A 21,301-nucleotide genomic window follows, 5' to 3' on the forward strand; every position below is an offset into this window, starting at 1 on the left:
CATTGACGACTCATTTTAGACAAATGCACATGATGGAAACATAACCATTTACATTGTTTTAAAAATACCTTAGGTTAGAGATTTTAACCAAGTACTTTCTCTTTTTCTCCCATTCTGAGCCACACCACTTAGTCATTTTCATCCCGTGGACTGCATGCAGACTAGGGAAGAAGTTAGGTTGCAGTGTGGTCTATCTCTCCCTTACGCCCAAGAGCATCATTCTTTGTAAGTACCATGAAGAAGTTTTTCAGATTCAATATCAAATGTCAAAGCCTGATCCACATTTTAGCTCCCTGTGTAAATGGAAGCAAATTCATTTTGAAGTCAACCAGCCCATAAATGTAATCCTGGGTACAGTATATATTCCCCTTATGGCTTGTGCAATGCACTGTAATTTTCCAAGGCTTGTTTTCTTTATTTATAAACAAAATTGGGTTATACTTGACTTACAAGATTGTGTAATCATTTTATGTTGCACAGCGTGTGAGAGTGTCTACTATAATATCTGCATGCTTAATGACTCTCTTCTTTTTCTCCTTCACTTTCTTGAACCTCTATCATGGTTGATAGGTAGCAGTGATGATCAAGAGAGAAGCCCATGGGTTACTCCTCATTTTAATCTTGTTGGAGAACAGAGATTTCAAGAGAAGGCAAAACACAGAAGTAAAAGGACCAAAAGGAGAGACATAGGAGAGACATCTCTGTTTGTGCCACTACTTAGAAATTCTCTACCATATTTCCTGAATACCTTATTTGTGTAATGACAGTGCTTGAATTAATATTCACAAAGTTATCATTCAATCTGGGCATCTCTAAGTTGCTTGCAAAATAAAAGCACATTTAACTTGACTTCCATTTTTTGCTTAATCAATAGAGTGCTGTTGCTAATTGTTTCAATATCAAAAATATATTTGTAAAATATAATTTATTGGTTATAATTTCTTATTTCACAGGTGTTTAAGTGAACTTGTTTTGTTGCATGGAAGACTTGCTATCTGGTATGATTGTTGGTTGGCATCATCTCCTAAGGAGTTTCCCTTTATCACATAACTAATCTATTTTACCATGCTATGTTAATATTGTTATGCCTGGGATTTCATCAGCTACCTTGGGCAAAGTGGTTTTGATTTTGTAGATAAAAAGTTTCTGTCATATATTTCCTCTTTTTTTTTCTCCTATAAAATTGATTGAAAAAACTAAGACTAGTGTTGACTAATGGTAAAGTGGTAAAAGTTAAGGAAGCACAAAGGTAATATTTTAATTGAGGTGTTGAGCTATAAACTTTGAGCTTCAGAGAGATTTAATAGTAAACATCAACGAATTTTACTTTTTCTTTCTCTGATCTACACTAAAGAAAAACATGCTTCTGTTTGCTCACTTATTCTCACATACTAGGGAGATGTCTTAATGTTCTATATTGCTCAATATTTTAGATGTGAATAATTCTAGATAAATACAGAGTTTAATACAGGCATTGAGTATCTGACATTGATGACCTTTCACGAAATGAACTTATCATGATTGAAGTGAAGTAGTTTATAAAATGTAGGAATTAGTTCTTCCTTGATAGAAGTATTAACTGTTGCTGTGAAGTCCCACAATTATATATATATATATATATATATGTGTGTGTGTAAAAACATTAAATTATGGTAGTTTATAGCAAATATGTCATTCAATGCCCTAGGTATAAAATAATAAAAGTAACACGTAAAATAAGTACAATCTATTTGCCTTCAGAGTATTATTCTACAACCTTTCAAAGCCAGTAGTCCCACCTGCGCTTCACTGATATCCAGTAATTTATTCCAGGACTGTGTTCATGAAAATAAATGCAAATATCTATCTCACAGTGCATTTTTAGCCTTGAAACTAAAGAAGTAAAACACTTTGGTTCATTATGAGCCATAGAACCTGTTGGCTTAATGATGCTCATTCTGCCAAATAATGAGATTGATTTTTAAATACTATGATAACAATTTTGTTTATAAAACTGAAATAGGGAGGAGGGAGAACATGGGGAGATGGTGCAGAGTGTGAGAATTCCTGAAGGAATAGTTAACCAGAGTATAAGCCAGAGAGCATAATCCAATGGGTTACATTTCTGAAACCAAGGCTAATTCGAACAACTATATTATTTCCAGAACAGCTCAAATCTCTCCAAATAAAACAAATAATAATCAGAGGAAAGATTTGAAAGTCTATTAAGAGTGAGGTTATGGATACACAAGCAACCTTCCAGGACATTTGGCCTTGTTTCCTGGATTGTGTGCATGACAACCAAGCTCTTTCCATCCGACAAGACTCAACATTGCACCTAGCACTGCAGTGGTAGAAAGCTTAGTTCAAAGAACGGAATAAACATTGAACTAAAAAGTATACCAAGACCAAGTGGTGCACAGTTATATGACTTGAGTGTGACTCCAGTCATTCAGAGATGCCTTTAATAGTTTAAAGATCAAAACATGGTAATGGATATTTATATACTATGCAGTAAGTGATATGGCTAGTGATATTCAATTACTTGTGAGATACAGAAATAGAAGAATAATCTGCTTATTTTGCACAGCCAGTTTTGTAGAGCCTTCAACCAATTCAACTACCTAGCTAGTATTATTCCTAGGATATAAATGTACTAAATTGTTCAAATCTATGTTTCATACAGACTACATTCAGAAGTCAATAGTACTTGAAGGTAGAGTAGTAGATTAATAAAAATAAGCAATAGTAAAAAAGTGTTATCTTGTACTGAGAAAATTCAGCCTTCCATAGGATCAATGTAAAGGTAACTTTTCCTACCAGCACCTGTCAGAACCAAGATGGCCTCACTCAATGTGAAGAGCTCTTCTAAGTCATGCCTGTCCTCTCTGCTGCCACCAAGTGTTCCAAAATAAGAATCATTTCTTTAGTTCAAGGCCTTCACAAATGCTTGGCCCCTCAATAAATATTTAAATTTAAAGACATTAAAGCAGGTAAAATGAGCAGTTTTAGTGGGGTAGGATGGAGTTGAGACAAAGCTTAAATAAGAATAAAGGATTAAAACCTTCCATTGGGAAAAGGAGAAGATTTGCAGAAAAGACTTGATACTTTAGGTAATAGCTTACCTATTCTGAACCTCCATCAAACATGGGTCCTAATGAGACCATTGCCTCCTTTCTATGTCAGTGATTCTCCGTCACAGTTGGAGGTTAGCACTGGCCCACTGACAAGATGAATAGATTCTTTAAGGGTAAGAATTTAGGAACTTTTATGGAAGTTTGATTTTACTAGGACATCCCAATGGGTAATCAGTGCTCTCATTTCCTTAAACAGACTGAAGAGTGTTCAGGTGTTGATTTTGCTCACCATGTGCTGTGGTACAAACTCTGTAATAGTCACATTCAGCATGAGCTCATTATTGTGTGCAGTATTTTCAGGTATTTTTCAAACTTAGCTAAAAGTATACAAAAAGTACATAAAAAGCAGAATCTATTTTTATTAGAGGCTATCCTGTATCTTTATGGAACAAATTCCCAAAACTGGCTGTTGTTGTTAGAGTACAAATGAGTTTTTGAAATACAGAGGCATTTGTTTTATTTTGTGTGAAACTTAAATATGAATATTATGAGTTTAACTGAAATTGCTTTAAAATATTTCCCTACTTTTCCCATCAATATATTTGTGTAACTAAATACTTGAGGGTCAACTTTTTTTTTTTTAAGAACCAAAAATCCCCAACTATAACATTAAGTTTAGTGTTTAACTAATAACTTCTGGTCAATTATGATTGCAGAATGACAAGATATTACCAGAAATTATCTCTATAAATCACTACAAACTTACTTTGAATAAATATAGTTTATGGTCTTTAAACCATTTTCTCTCTATTTATGGCATGTCTGTTCTAAGTTTATTGAACTCTGACTACTGAGACTCATGTTAAAATATTTGTGGTTATTATTTATGTTTTTATTTTTTAAATTTTAAGAATTAATACTTATTATACTTTGTATTTCATAAAACTATTGGCTCACAATAAGAACTAAAAACAAAACAAAGTCTGCAAGCGTAAAGGCCATATTCATAACAGTCACAGTTGAACTCTTACATGCTCAGCTGTAATTTGCAATTGGCTGACTAACAAAGACAGCCTTTGGCAAAACTTTCTGAAGTCTCTAATTCCATTACTTATTTGTGTGGACTCCATCCTCGTACATTTTAGCAAATCAGAACATTTCCAGTGATCTCATATCTTGCTATCTCTGCTTAACCAATGCATACCTTAAGGGGATTAATTATCTTGTTTCACTGACATTTTGTTATATTGAAAAGAATTTGAAATGTGTGAGCCATTGACCTGGTGGGTTTTGGAAAGCCTTTATACACTATAGAGATTAGGTGCATGTTGTAATGTGATTTTGCCTGTAGGAAATGAAATTATTCAGAAATGGATTAACCCTTTGGTTATTTAATGCTCCACTCAGTGCATAAGACCAACAGATACTTCTCTACAAATTATGGCTTCATGAGTCCAATGAATTTACTGTCACACTAATTATTATTCACTAACAGCCTGACATTCTAACCACGTGTGTCATTCCTCTGGCATTGACTCCAGTTATTGTATTATATATATATATTTATATATATGTATAGCTATATGTGATATATATGTGTGTGTATATATATATATATAACCTGGAGTGGGTAAATACTCAGAAAGGATAATGAATCACAGTTGCTAAACTGTTACTAAAAAAAGAGAAAGAAACAAGGATCCAGGTAATACCATGGATGAAATAATTTTTAATTTGAGGTTATTGTAACAAAACCTGTAGCATGGATTTTTGAGCTTGAGAGGGACAGACTTTCATCTTTTGCAAATTTTGAGAGAAACAGGAGATGCCTGCACCTAAGAGTGGGTAAAAGCAGAATGGTACATGCTTACATGTTTTACCCTTTTCCAAATTCTTCTTCCTGATCTGGTTAAGCCTATGTTGCCTCAAAGAGAAATCCAGGAAAATACAAATATATATACATGCAAGGGTAGTGAGAATGAAACGATATAGAATCCATATTATTCATCTTATAAGTGTACATAGTATATTCTGTTCAATATTATTCTATGTCTTACCCTGATTGCTCAGGAGAGATGTGGTACTAGCTCATCTGTGCATCATCTCATTAAGTATGTCTCAGGAGAGCTTCCAGTTGCAGGAAATCCAAATGAATGCACTTTAACCAAATAAGGGTTTGTCTTATTCACATGACATTAAATCCAGGGAAGACAGGCTTTCACATTAATCCAGATGTTTAGGGACACAACAAGGTACTAAATTTCTTTTTGTTTTTCTCTTCTATCATCTTTGGTACACTGACTTTACCAACATGCTTCTTATCTCAAGGTTCCCAATTGTAGGTGCACATCTAAGCATTATGTACAAATACCAGATCACAAGAAAGGTACGAAAAGGCCTTCATCTTGGGAGGCATTGTCTTTTTATGCAGGAAGAGATGCTGTTGAGAGACAATTCCTCATGAATTTTTCAGGCTTGCAATGTTGGCTTTTCTGAGGAAAGGGCATGTTTGAAGAGCAAAGGTCTGGATAGCAAGAGACTCAAGACACCATCTCCCTTCTTTCTCTCATCTGGACATATTTGCTTATATTCTGAGATATTAACCTGAAGGCTTTTTCCTACTCTCAAAAGAGTGGAATCATTTACATTCCATTTCAGAGTGAAAATAAGATCTCTTTCTCCTCTGATTGTAGAGTGGCAGATTGCCAACTACCTGATATGAGCTAGTGTTGGGATTTCTCTCCTGTGGTGCCTACTAACTTGCATATGCATCTGGCTCTCACTGCATTGCACCAGGACAAATGGAATCTGGTCTAAAGTATTTCTAAGGCTGATGCATTTTGAGAGAGAATTAAATAATGTATTTCCTTAACACAGAAGTCTTCTGTTTTTTCATGAGAAGATGTGTAGTATATAAAAATGTAGAAAGATAACTTGTTAGTTTGCAAATAAGAAAGGCCTCAAACTCTTGATAGGTTCTACCTTAACAGGAGGGAGAAATTCTTTCAGCAGTTTTTCTTTTCCATTTTTTAGTCAGGATAAAAGCATATGCCCAATCTTAGAGAAATAAATGCTCATGAAAAACTGAGAAGATAACTATGCCCATTCTGGAATTACATTTTTAAGGAAGTATTTATGTGTGGGTAACCAATGGATGTATCTTCCAAAGACTATGAATCTGAAAATCAGTCAAGAGTGAGTATTTGCCAATATTGGACAATAAATTCTGTCAAGTAACTATTTAGATTATATTTGAGAATACTTAAGAGCTTGGTATAGGTAGATACAGTTGTTCAATGCAGGTTAATTTAATGAGTGGATATATATTAGATAATTAATACATCCTATTTCTAAAAATATAAACTGTGTTCAATTAATTGAAATAGCTATGCCATGTAACAGAAAAGAAAGCAAAAATATATATCTATGTCACTGAATGAGAACAAGCTATTTTTCAATTGATTCTGGAAGTTTCCCACACTAGATAAAAAAATTCCACTGAATTATGGTAATGGCATTTCATGTAATACTTTCTTTCTATAGTTCCAAGGTTGGTTTGGATGTTCCATTTGTACTTGCTATGCAGACACTTTAATACTCCAGCTCTGTCAAATTTCTATATGATTTATAAATTGGCAGCTAAAACTTCAAGGTTGTTGTCAAGGAAAATGTTCTATATTCTTTAAAATGCATTTATAGCCAGAATCAGGTAAACATGGGAGCATGTATTTATTCTTAGTGACTTTCTTGTCACAATATATGGGTTTTACCTATCAGGTAAAAAGTAATCTTATTATCTGTGCCATGAAATAAATGTGTCATCAGAAGAAACTGTGTTCTTCTCTTACTTATGTAAGAAACTGAAAATTATGTGCATTAAACTTCTTTTGTTTTTTTAAAATTTTTATTGTTGTCCTGGTGGTACACTGTGGCACTTACAAAGGTTCTTATAATGTATCATATCATACTTGAATTCACCCCTTGCAACATTTTCCTTTAGCTCCCTTTTCCCTCATTTCTGGAATAGTTTCAACAGGTTCATTTTCCATTTTCATACATGTGTACACAGTATTCGCACCAAATACACTCTCCTACACTCTTTCCTTACATGCTCCCCCCTCCTATTGGTACCAGTAGGAATACCTCCCCTATTTATGCACTCGTCTTAATCAAGTAAATGATGTAACATGAGATGACTGTCTACAACAGTATCTCTGTAAGACTAAACTGTTGGCTAGATTATGAAATAAATTAGTACTGCCAACTCTAACAATAAGAATGTAATACATGAAGCAAAATTATAATTGTCTTTCTCAGTTTTGACAGCAAGTACTCAGACAGCTTTATAGATAGAAATCACCTTTACTATTACTTACTTAATTAATGTGTTAGTCACAAATAATTTAAATGACCCATGGAGGCCATGTAATAGGATACCACCACCTTTAGTGCTGGGTTATCAACAAGGAAGCTACAAGTTACACACTACCTGGGGTTCTTGTTTCTGACTCTGTCTAGAGGATTAGCAATCACTAGGCAAGCATTTTACCATTGAGGTCACACTCCTAGACTTTTCACTTTGGCTTATTTTTCAGGTAGGGTCTCACTGTTGCTGGCGCTGGCCTCTGACCACAGACTCCCTACATTTGCCTTCCACTATAGACGAGATTGAAGACATGCACTGTCACACCTAGCTTGTTTTTAGAAATAGGATCTCAGTAGCTTTTTGCCTGGGCTGGCCTTGAACTGAGATCCTCCCATATCTTCCATCCATGTGGCCATGATTACAGACATGTGAAACCATGCCTGGTCCCATAATCACCTCTTAGAACTTAAATATTTCCAACTAGACAAGAGTTCTATTTTGGTATATTGTTATCAATGTTATTATTGTCTAGAATCAATAATAACAGGAATACCAAAATTACATAAATATTACAAATGTATGGGGAGAAAAATATGATCATTCTCCTCTCCTTAGAAAATGAGGTAAAGAGGACTGGAATAATGACTGATGTTGAGGGTATGGTAGGATGAACACATTGTGCCTAAGTATCTTCAAAACACGGACAACTGTGGACCCACTGGGCAAGTTAAAATTGGTTGTTAATTATCAACTGTGTACAAATAGCTAATAGATGTATGATGAAATCTTTGATATCCTTAGACATAAAGGGAATGCAAATTAAAACTACACTGAGATCCCATCTCACTTCAGTCAGAGCAACAATGGTCAAGAAAAGAAACAATAAATGCTGTCACACATTGTTGATGGGAGCATAAACTAGTGCAACCTCTATGGAAGCCAATGTGGAGGTTCCTCAAAAAACTATGAAGAGACCTACATTCTGACCCTGCCATACCACTCTTGGGCATATGTCCAAAGGAGCACAAATCAATATACAAGAGAGATGCCAGCACACAGAGTGCAGCTCTGTTCACTGTAGCCAAACCGTAGAATCAGCTGAGGTGCCCAACAACTGATGAAGGCATAAAGGAAAAAAATGCATATATTCAGCTACAAAGAAGAATGAAATTTTGTCATTTACAGGAAAATGGATGGACTAGAGATCACCATGTTGTGTGAGATGAGCCAAGCTTAGAAAGCCAAATAATGCACATTTTTGCTCATATGTGGAATCTATACTTAATATGATTATGATATGATGATAGTGATGAGACATGAGTGCAAATGGGGTTCTGTCTGGGGAATCAGCTGGAGTGGGGAGGGAGAGAGAAGAGAGTACTGAGGTGCTTAGGAGGATTGAAGTATGTTACATATAGTGGAATAGTATATATATAAACTATAGATATTCATATACATACATGAATAATATATGTATGTTATATGTATTCATATATATATTCATATATATCTTCATATATATATATGAAGATAATAGTGAAACACAAAAAACACTTTGTACAAAGGGTATGAGGGGGAGGAGCTAAGGGAATATAATAGAGGGAATGAACTTGTTCAAATTATAGTGCATATTATCTATGGAATTATCACAATGAACCCCCCTTATACTGTTGATGTATGCTAATAAAAAGTATAAAGTAATGTAATAGTATTTGGCAGCAACATCTTCACCAAGTGGACAGACTTCATGCCCAATTGCTGGACATGAGCTCTTTTATCTAGAGCCAATCTGGTCATTTGTGGCAAGTGTCCTGTCAGGCAAAGTGGGAGTGGGTTGCTTTCACCCTGATTGTGGCTGGCAGCCACTTGTGATGCCTGTTCTTCCATGTCAGTTAAATTGTGGCTTCCATTCTTAGATTGATCTTTGTGGAGATGTTTTCTGGCATAAACTCTCTATGCAGCAGAAACCAGAAAAAGAACATCTAAAGTACTTCACACCTTTGATCACTGCTGGCCTGGTATGAATTAGAATTGGTGACCTGGAGCTAAAAGCCTTGGACTTCCCTCACCAATTATTCCCCTGAGTTGTCCACTGTCCCATATACCCCTGATGACCAGCCTTCTTCACCTGCCTGGGGTCTGACTCTAAAGGAAAATTAAACACAGTTTGTTTTCCAACTATACCCTGAAAGCAGAATCTCACTCTTAAAACGTTTCATCCATGAAGGGCAGTCACAGTTACACTCATTGGGAAAAATAGTGCCAGTACCTCGCCACATAAAGAATTGTTGTTGCATTTTGAAAGAAGAGTTATAGTCATCCCCTGGGGTTAGAGATCCCAACATATAACTACAAGCAGCATTTTTACACTTATTGAGTCTGGCTTTAATTGACTGGACAGTCAAAATTGCATGCAGCCAGGAAAAATGTCAACTTTAATCTTCTCACAGTTGCTTCAGAAGAGAATTAAGCGGAAAGCAATTTTTATCAGAATTAAGCCAATATTGTAGGTTTACAATGGAAAAAGTTAAGGTGACAGGAGAAATGAAGAGGTATTTAAATGCATTTTAAAATGCATGCAATATGCTAGGCACTATTATTGTTCCTTGTTCTCAAGTATTGTATTTAATTGTTTCAATAATCCTATTTGCTATAACAATTTATTTAATTGTTATAATAATAAGTAACTTTGCTTTGTCCTGACCTAATTGTTTTTCACTTTATAAAAGAGGAAACTAAGTATCAGAAAGTGAAAGAACTTGTCTCAGTGCTACAATTAAAATGTGACCGATAGGGGTTTTAAATCTAGATCTCTGACACTAAACTCTATGAGTTTCCAGTCTTCCAATGTAGGAAGGCTGTTTATACTGCATTATGTATTATACAGCCTTCATGATACTAAAAGTGTGACATGGAGAAATATGACTTTACACTATGCTTCACCCAGCTCCATCTCTTCCTTAGGACAGAAACAGCCATCCCCAGGTAGCTTCCTTCAGAACTTGGTGTAGCTGTGACATTGTGGACCTTGCACCATTTGCATTGAAATCTTTTGGGAGTAAATCTGCAAATTCCTCAGCTGCATAAAAGACTTTGAACCAGATTCTTTGGGTCCTGACTAAGCATGGTTAGCAAACTTCCCAAGTAACACTTAGGTATGTAAGCTTAAGAACCACTTTTCTCTGGAATGGGAGAATGTGACTGAATGAATGAGGCAGGCTTTTCTTGCTTCAAGAATAAATATCCCTAATACTGGTCCAAATGTCAGTATGCCTCTAATGTTCCAATGGAGTTGGTACAGCCTCTCAGAGCGGTAGGTGACAATCTATGGGTGTTATTTCTTTTTTTTTTTTCTTTTATTATTCATATGTGCATACAAGGCTTGGTTCATTTCTCCCCCCTGCTCCCACCCCCTCCCTTACCACCCACTCCGCCCCCTTCCTCTCCTCCCCCTCAATACCCAGCAGAAACTATTTTGCCCTTATTTCTAATTTTGTTGTAGAGAGAGTATAAGCAATAATAGGAAGGAACAAGGGTTTTTGCTGGTTGAGATAAGGATAGCTATACAGGGCATTGACTCACATTGATTTCCTGTGCGTGGGTGTTACCTTCTAGGTTAATTCTTTTTGATCTAACCTTTTCTCTAGTACCTGTTCCTATGGGTGTTATTTCAAAGATCACACAATTTCTTTAGCGTATACTTACATATTTGAAAATGTCAAAACATTTTTCTCTCTGATAAAGTAGTAAAATCATCAAATTAGTTATTATTATTATTATTATTATTACTATTGTGATTGTAGGTAATTTGAAGATTTTACCATAAATCTGTCAGCTTTGTTTGTGGAGCATTTGAAACACAAAACTCTGACAATGTATTTTAAAAGTATACCCATTTCTACCATGGGTGTCCAGCCAATTTGGGCAGCCACACATAAAATAAGTGGTTTATTTATCCAATGCATAGTTGGACCCCAAGCTACCTGAAAATAAAACTGAGGGAGGAATGAGAGTGCCTCATAGGGACAGGGAACAAAAGCTGGCAGAGGAACACATCAAAGCTAAGTGCTGTGTTCTGCGTGGCTTTGTCTGGGAAGACCTCTGCTCACACCCTGCTATAGAGACCTGCCCACCTCTGTCTCTGACACAGTGGGCAAATGCTCCTCTGCTTCTCAGAAAGCCACATGCATCCCGAGTTACATCTTTCTTTAAGAAGCTCTACAAGAAAGTTAGGGCTTCCTCTACATGAGGGAAAGGAATTTAAAAAGAGATCATAAAATTTGGCTCTTATTTTACTACCAACTATTGATAGGAGCCTAAATTATTCCAGCAAAAAAATCATGGCTTTTAATTTCTTGACAATAGCAATGTTATATAATGTATAAGTAACGAATATTTGTCAAAATATATGCCCATATAAGTATATATTTTGTATAGTATACCATATATGCTATATCATTTACATAAATGTAGAATAGATGCTTCTGCATGCATGCAGGTATAAACATTTGCACAATTATTATTTAAGAATGCTATCTAAATAATATAGGTATTTTCAATGAGATTCATACCAACTAAAATTGAATATTATTTTCCTGAAATAATGCTCATTACTGTAAATAAGATACAGAAATTATAAAATAAAATCTTACTGCATAGTTTTAGCATACAGTCAATTTTTATAGGCCTTTTTTTCTATCTTGGTGACTTAGCTTCACTAAAGAAAATTATGAGCTAAATAAATAACATATTCCCTTGCCTATGAATTGCATTCAAATGTTTATTTGGTGTGATAGGCATTTTCAAAACTGCATAAGTTTCCATATGAAATGCATCTGACAAAGAAAGGGAAAAAAGTTTTAGGTTGGAGGACATGTGAAAAAAGAAGTTGGGTAACTAAGAACACATCCTGACTTTTAATAAAGACAGGAATAAAAAGTAACAACAGGTATTAAGTACTCTCTAATCTTTTTGGTAAAAGCAATTTTATATTGATCAGAGAATTAGTGTTTCATGTTTGCCACAAAGTATGCTCAGGCAATCAAGAAAGCCAATATTTTCCTCCACATCATGTACGTTAGTTACACTGGGCTACACTGTGCCCAATCTCAGTAGCCTCACTGAAACCCAGTTATTTGCCATTCGCTCCATTCACCCATAATGCCATGGTCGGTAGCTCTGTTCCACAACACTCATTCTTACATGGGAGCTGGGGTCACAGGGACCTCACCCTCTGGTCTTTTGCCTGATTCTGCAGCACAGTGTGACCTGAGGGTCATACACTGGCAGCAGCATGCTTGGCCCAAAAGTTTATGTAAGCATTTTTTTCCCCTCACAGTTCCTTGACTAGAATTGTTATATAGCCTACCCAAAAATAATGATGCAGGAATAGAAATGATCCCATGTGCTTGGAAGGGGAGAGATGAAATATATGGCAGCACTAGTGACCACCACAACACCTAACCCGTTGATGAAACCATTTGGTGAAGCACATATTCTTTGACTGATGAATATTTTTTAATAAAATCAAATTCTCAGAGTGTCAGTTTTTTTTAAACTAATGTATTATTATTGTACTGGGGGCACATTTTGACATTTTCAAAAGTTTTTACAATATATCATAATTGAATTCACCACCTCCATCATTCCCCTTTATCCCTCTCCCCCAATTCCTAGAATAGTTTAAAAATGTCTCATTTTCTCTTTTTCATACATGTGTACATAATATTTCCATCACATTCATCTTCCTTCACCCTTTCCTTATATCTTTCCCAACTTCCACTGGTACTAACACCCAGACAGGATCTGTTTCTTCTTCTTGTTCTCTGTTTTTGAAAAAAGACTTTGCTGTTTGTTTAAGATAGCTCTACAGGGAGTTTCCTTGTGACATATATATATGTATATAATGTTATAACCTGAATTGGCTCATCCCTTCTATGTTTAAAGGACAGCAGTGTCATTTTTTTAAATTATTTTCTTATGTTGAAAAATTTAATGAAGAAAAACAAAATTGTCATGTTGGTTGGGAAGGTAAGAAACATGCAAAGAAAAATGGGTGAACTTAAGAACCTTCAAAGCATAACTAAAACACTGGAGAACTTGATAGAGAGCAGACATGCCTGGGTAGGTGCAGGTACCTAGGGTGGAGTGATGGGCTAGTTTTTTGCAAAACTGGAAATCCAGAGCATCTGATTTTCATTGACAAAATATTTTCAAAGAATTTTGAGTAGGAATAGAAGCTGAAATTCAGAAGTTGAATATGACAGCGATACTTTTATAAAACTATGACATTGTGATAAATTCCTTTCATGGGATCTATCTAATTAGCACCAAAATATTACATATTCTTTATCTTAAACAATTTTTCTTATTTTAATTGTAAATTTTAACTGTAAAAATGCACTCACATTGAACACAGACATATATCTATCTATACTATTTCACAGTACCTCCATATCCATTTTTCTGAATATACAGAGACCAAGACAGAGAATATACAGAGAACATAAAAAAAATGAGAGAGAGGAAGACAGACCAAATACTAAACTAAAATGCTAACATACCTAGTATAACTGTTTATAATTCCTCACTAGTAGCTTTTGGCCTTGTACAACTCAATTCTGAAACTTGTGCGTTCTACTCTGTAAATCGGTGATTATGAGAATCAAGCAAGATACAGTCTATGGCTAATACTGAAGTATCATGCAAAATTTAGCTTGCAGTAACTGTATAGTGCCTTAGGAACAAATGAAAAAGCTACAATTGGATAACTGGACAAGGATCAATTAGCTGTATTTTCCTTGGACACATAAGAGAAATGTCAAAGAGGAGTGTCAAAATTATACCTAATCAACAAGCTGACTGGTATTCCAATTCTGTAGGGAGGCAAGGGTCTTTGACATTCTGCCCAGAACCTTTCCTTTCTCTAGATTTATTTTCTGAATAGGAAAGGAAAAGACTGTTGGCGAGTCAGATTGGTTAATCATAAGTTTTCATTTCCACACGTTGGCATACATGATATATAGGTTGACTTAGTACATTGGTCTTTTAAAAAATTCACAGCTCTGTTATAACTATAGATAATTGAAACAATGGACTTTTTATTTTGGTTCATCTTGCCAGTCTGATTTTTAAAATGGTATTCTCGAGCTTTCTCTCCGCGTAGCTTTACAGGCGACGATTTGTGGCGTCCATCACGAAACTCTAGTTACCTGGCGGATCTAAGAGGCTGCTCTCCCGCTGTTGCCCTGGACCCTCCTGCGCTGCACAGTCCCCCTACCCGGGGGCCTCGGACCCCAGGGCTCAGGAGGACTGAACCAGGACTGAACCGAAGTTTCCATAGGGCCTTCCGGTCCCCTCGCCCTCTCCCTTCTCCCAAGTCTGGCCAGGCTGATGGGACCAGTGAGGAGCTCCTGCATCTTGACACTCAAGAAGCTGAAGGATAAGAGGGACATGCTGGAGAAGGAGATCGATCAACTAATATCTGAAGGCTACAGTGTGGATGAACTGGATGACCACATCTCTCAGCTCCATGAGTATAATGACATCAAGGATGTAGGGCAGATGCTGCTGGGCAAACTAGCTGTGATCCGAGGTGTCACCACCAAAGAGTTGTATCCAGAATTTGATCTGGACTTGAATGACTGAACAGTGGCTCCCAGCTTCTTGTCCACAGCCCACAGGGACAGCAGATACAGACATGAGAAGCAGTGAGCCCAGCCAGTGTACATATAGAGTTTCCACAGAGAAAGTGCAAGAGGCCCTTTTCTTTTCTTTTTGTTTTATTACTCATATGTGCATACAACGCTTGGGTAATTTCTCCCCCCTGCCCCCACCCCCTCCCTTACCACCCACTCCACCCCCTCCCTCTCCCCCCCACCCCCTCAAGACCCAGCAGAAACTATTTTGCCCTTATTTCTAATTTTGTTGTAGAGGGAGTATAAGCAATAATAGGAAGGAACAAGGGGTTTTGCTGGTTGAGATAAGGATAGCTATACAGGGAGTTGACTCACATTAATTTCCTGTGCATGTGTGCTACCTTTTAAGTTAATTCTTCTTGAACTAACCTTTTTTAGTTCCTGGTCCCCTTTTCCTATTGGCCTCAGTTGCTTTTAAGGTATCTAAGAAGCCCTTTTCTAAAGAGCCCAAACTAAGTCAGGAGGGAGCAGAGAGAGGAGGGGAGCAGGGAGCAAGGGATATTGCCTGAAATGTCACAGTGATGCTTGTGTCTGGATATGTGTATCCCATTTGTTAATAAACCTGTGCAATCTTGGTTAAAAAAAATAAATAAATAAAATGGTATTCTCTTACAATTGCATTCTGAAATTTCTATGTCAATTCCAAATTAGTACATCACAAATACTGAAATATCACATATCCACATTAAGAATGAAAACCAACATCTATATGACATATAAGCTATCCAGATCCTTATTCCAAATTATCATTAAATAAATAAGATACTGCTTCCTAGAAAAGGTGATGCTTTATAGTTGCACTGAAATATAGAATGTGAAGAAAATTTCTATGTCGAATGTTTCTCGATATTGATGGAGGTAGGAAAATTTCGGAAGTTATGTGTGATCTAACATGGCTGGGAGGTTGAGAGAAAAGTAGAAAAGAATTACATTAATGAGACCATCAAATTCTATGCTCAGAGACTTGGTTTATGAGGGGATGGTGGTAGGGAGCCACAAAAGATTTTAGAGTAGACTGAATTTGATTAAAACTATTCATAGTGATTTCTGTATTCTCAAATTTTTAGCTGAAGGAATGTAGGAATATTTCTGTTTATTGGGCTATGCTTGTTGTATACCACAGAGCCTGCTAGGCATATCTTAAACAAAGTAAAGCAGTTTAGTTAATCATAAAAACAGAGAATGGTGAAAATATCCATTTTTTTGAAATGATATTTTTAAAAGATACCAACTATGTAATGTTGGTTCAATTTATATTAAAGATAAACATTCAGGATGAACAAATATTATGTGTGAATTTTTCATTTTAAATACCTCTATGGTACATGAAATTACACCTACTTGTACCTTAAAGACTGATAGGATGATAATAATTATCTTTTAAATGAAGTCAGAAATCTTTGATATACATTCATAGAACCCAAGCAACTTCATGAATTTTTCTGCTTTTACTAGATTTCTTGTTCTTCTTAGAAAAAGAGTTCAATAGAGGAGAATAATAAATACATTTTATAAGTGTGACTTGCCTGTTTTGTCAGTAATTTGGCTTGAGATAGACTAAGAATAGAGATCACACTCACTTTGGTGATTTGGTACTGAAGTAAAGTCACTCCAAGACTTTGTCTACATTTCAATATTAGATTTTGGCATAGTATCGTGTGGAAGGCTGAAATCTGATAGCTTATCTTAAGGTTTGGTTAGAAAATAAAGAAGCATAGGCATGTTAATTTCTAAACAAGTATCATTCTAATTCCATGACCATATCTAAAGCATGTAGACTCAAAGTTATAGTACTGGTTTCAAATGATCATTTTCTAGACTATCCTTCCTGACCACATCCTCAACAGTCCAGCTAATTTGTGAACAAATATCTTCATTGTCCTCTGCTTAGTGAGGGAAGAAAGACAGCATATTTCTTTGCCAAAAGGTATAATTGGAGAAGCAATTTTGAAATTAAAAATCATAAACAGGTATAAGAGATATATTCAGCCCTAAAAGATAAGCAGGGGTATTTCTATCTGTCCTCATTGTGAAGATTTCATTTCCCTTATCACCTTTAGCAATAGACACCAGCTCTTTTATGCTCAGTTATTTAGCAACTTGGAAGCTGCGAATCCAATATCTAAGCATAGCAAAGCATAATACACTATCTAAATCCATTTCTTTATTTAATGAACAGTTCTGTAATTCCTCTGAGTAGTGTGATGGAAGAATCTGTACTCACACAGCCATTACTCAGTAGAACTGAAAATACTGGGCATGAACCTCAGTCCCCTGCTTTGTTTCAACATGATGCTAAAGTGTCAGAAAATCTGGGGATCCTGCAGACCTCATGGTTTTCTATCCTTAGATAACTTTTTGCTAAAACTCAGATTCTTCATCAGTAAAATGGTGATTTTTATAGATCCTACCTCACAATACCATTGCTTGAATGAATGAGGATAATTCATGGTCAGCATTGTGACTGGACACAGAAAGGACTTCATAAATGCTACCTATTAATCTCCATTTAAATTTGTGAAAATTTCAGTGGAGAGTCCTAGAAAACTTATTCAATGTCTCTACCTTTGAAAACAATTGCTTCTCTTTTCTGTGGTTTCAATACAACTTGCCCTCAGAGGTGGACATGCCTCATTGGTCCACAGGGAAGAAAATATGACCCAGCATTAGTCATGTTCCTTTGCTGTGACTGAGAAAAACAAGGTAAAGGAGGAAAATTAATATTGGTTCATGGTTTCAGAAGTTTTGGTCCACTATTGGCTTGTTGCCTTCATCTAAAGCCTGCAGCAAGACAGAATCATCATGACAGAGGACAAGACTGAGGGAAGCAGCTTAGTTCATGGCACACAAGAAGCAGAGAGCACAAGAAGGAGTGGGTCTGGAAATAAATTCCCTTCAAAACTAGGCCACCCCTTCTCATAGCCAACTTCAACAAGAACTCATTGATTGATTAATCCACCAATTAATCATTGATTGGCTAGAACATTCATGATCCAATTAATTCTCAACATTGCTACTTCTTGGGGACCAAGTCTTGGGGACCACATGACATTCCAGGGACACTTCATGCCCAAATAACAGACCTCGATCTTGCATATTTCTGGAAACATTTGTCAAAAAAATAAAGAGTGGCCTCATAACTCAAGTAAAATAAATATAATTCTTTCTTTGATAAATTTTAGAAAGGAAAGGAAGAAAGGAAGGAAAGAAGGGAAAAAAGAAAGAAAGGAAGGAAGGAAAGAAGGGAAGGAGGGAGAAAGGAAGGAAGGAAGAAAAGAAGGTAGGAAGGAGGTTATCTCTCTCTTACCTTGGACTTTTAAGATGGAAGTGTATGAATGAGGGTCTTTATCAAGAGTCTGTATTACTCCCAGAAAATAAGCATGGATACAGGATTAATTTAAAAACAGCTAAGAAATAGAAGGAGAGAGAGAGAGTGAGAGAGCAAGCTAATAACATTCAATGTGGTTTTCAGCTTCTAAAGTCATATTTACTTTAGCTTTTCTAACTTTTCATCACAAATACAGGTTCCCACACTTGCAAATGAAATAGTCTTAACCAATTCAAATACTGATGTCAATAGTGACCTGTTACAAATGGCATATACTTAAGTGCAGAGCTCTTTAAATTGTGCTATCATAGATAATGTTTTGGTAGTTGGGATTGTTGCCTATTTTTGTAAATTGGTAGTAAAGTTAAACTTACATTCATCATTAACTTGCAAAATATATCATCCAAAGTTGAAGCTTGGGGATTCCAAGATGGTGGCTACAGGGAGGAAGCAGAAAGCGTGCCTCCTAAAGTAAAATCTTGCAAAGACCCTGGAGATTCACCTTACAGGAAAAACCACTGAGAAGAGGCAAAACTTTGACTCCTCCACACCTCCAGCCAGTGCAGAGAATCTCTACTTCATGTTAAAGGGAGAAACCAAGAGGGCTCCCATACTGCCAGACAGCAGCACCCAGATGGCTGGGAAGTCACAGACCACAAGGTGAGCTTAGCGGTACCACGGTACTCCCACAGACAACCCTGGGCCAGATCAGCATAGTCCCCTGGACAGACCGACCCCCACCCAGGGAAAAAAGAGAAACTGAATAAAAAGCAATAACAAGAAAAAAGACACGTAGAAAAGTGGGCAGAGCATCCTGAGCACCCTCATAACAAGCTGGCTGAAGAAGGCAGGAGTGGCGGCACACACCCAGTAATCAGGAGTGGGAAAGCTTGTAAAAGTGGCGGTGGGAGGAAAACTCCACAGGAGAGGGGGGAAAACCCACTTCCCACATGAACTGTAAATAAACATGCAGGCCTGAGAACACGGGTGCAGTGTCACCTCCCCCAGTGTGTTTGGAAAGGGGAAAGCTTGTAGCAGTGGCATCGTGCCCAGGAGAACTCTGAGTAAACAAAGCCTGCAGGGCCAGGAGAGTGATAAGCTCACTCCAGAGATCTGCATAAATAAAGCCTCCAGAAACAGCAGGCTGACAGCAGCAGGCAGGTGAGTCACAGCCTCAGATAGCCATTCACAGAACTCTCTCCAGACTCTTTTTTGTCACTCTTCCATTGATGAGACAACAACCAAACTACACCTGCATGCTGAAAAACTTACTGAAACTGTATTGCATTTGAACTTGGGACACTTTGTGGTGTTTTTTGGTTTTGTGTTGTTTTGGATTTTTTTAGTTTTTTTCCCCTTTGATGAGACAATGACAGAACTACTTCTGAGACACCATATCCAGGATTGGAGGCTGTGGGACTAACACCAAAATTATTAAGACTGAAACTTTATTGCATTTGAACTTGGAGATTATTTATTTATTTATTTATTTATTTTCAGTCCTCTCTCTGTCACTCTAATGCCTGCTCAGCTTACTCTTGATTAGTACAATATCTCTCCCTGTTTATACATTTGAAACTTTTTGTTTGTTTTGTTTTTTCTATTTGTTTGTTCATTTTTCCCTTTTTCTTTAACCTCTTTGCTTTCCATCTCCTCTCACCCTTCCATTCTAAATATCACCATTGTTATTATTACAAGCTAGAAAATACTTAATTGCACACAGTACAGGGACAATAACAACACCAAGGGCAATGATGGAAAGACAGAAAAAACAGGGAAACCAGTTTTGCCACAGCAAAAAATTAGTACAGGAACCAGAGGGGAATGAAGAAAACAGGTACTCAGATCCAGACTCCAACAAAATGAAGATAAACTATGCCAAAGAACCCAATGAAGTCCATAAGAACAATCTAAAAGAAGAAATACTACAGGTACTCAATGAGAATTTTATAGAGATGATACTGGATAGGGTCAACCAAAATGTACAGGAGACACTCAAGAAATTCCAAGACAACAAAAATAGAGAATTTGAAAAAGCACAAGAAGAAACTAAAGAAACCATAGAAACACTGTATAAACACCAAAGTGAAACAAAGAACATGATTAATAAAGACATAAATGAACTCAGGACAAAAATAGACAACATTAAAGAGGAAATGACCCAGGATATGGAAAACCTTAGAAAAGAATGAAAAAGAATTGCAAAACAAAACGGAAGGCCAATCCAGCAGAACAGAACAAACAGAAGACAGAATCTCAGAACTTGAAGATGAAATGATAATTAAAGGAAAAACTGAAGAAATATTCGTTAAACAACTCAAGACCTCTGAAAAGAAAATGCAAGAACTCACCAACTCCATCAAAAGACCAAACTTGAGGATCATGGGCATTGAAGAAGGAGAAGAGGTGCAAGCGAAGGGAATGGGTAATATATTCAACAAAATAATAATGGAAAATTTCCCAAAATTAGAGAAATCTCTTCCCATACAGATGCAAGAGGCCTCAAGAACACCAAATGGACCAGACCAAATTAGAACTATGCCACGGCATATTATCATTAAAACAACAAGTACAGAAACTAGAGAAAGAATATTGAAGACTATAAGAGAGAAAAATAACACACAAAGGTAAACCCATCAGAATCACAGCAGACTTTTCAACAGAAACATTAAAAGCAAGAAAAGCTTGGGGTGAAATCTTCCAGGCACTGAATGAAAATAACTTCAACTCCAGGATACTCTACCCAGCAAAACTATCAATCAAAGTAGATATAGCAATAGAAGTCTTCCATGATAAGCAGAAACTAAAACAATATGTGACCACAAAGCCACCACTACAAAAGATTCTTCAAAGG

General features: G+C 36.4%; 1 protein-coding gene and 1 long non-coding RNA gene across 2 annotated transcripts in view; both read left to right on the plus strand.

The window, feature by feature from the left end:
- LOC141423943 (uncharacterized) overlaps nt 1–1,806 on the plus strand; it is a 76,266-nt gene extending 74,460 nt beyond the window's left edge. Inside the window, exons 3-4 of the long non-coding RNA XR_012448709.1 lie at nt 120–225; nt 571–1,806. This is a non-coding gene — a long non-coding RNA (uncharacterized lncRNA). The remainder of the gene's footprint in view (nt 1–119; nt 226–570) is intronic.
- An 11,667-nt stretch (nt 1,807–13,473) lies between these two features.
- LOC109674760 (DNA repair protein SWI5 homolog) lies at nt 13,474–15,179 on the plus strand. Its single transcript, XM_074077885.1, is given in 3 exon segments — nt 13,474–13,555; nt 14,572–14,852; nt 14,854–15,179. Coding segments are annotated over 3 exon segments (579 nt in total). The 3' UTR covers nt 15,070–15,179.
- The last annotated feature ends 6,122 nt before the right edge of the window (nt 15,180–21,301 follow it).

Source organism: Castor canadensis, chromosome 6 (assembly GCF_047511655.1).
Source record: "Castor canadensis chromosome 6, mCasCan1.hap1v2, whole genome shotgun sequence".
Classification (NCBI taxonomy): domain Eukaryota; kingdom Metazoa; phylum Chordata; class Mammalia; order Rodentia; family Castoridae; genus Castor; species Castor canadensis.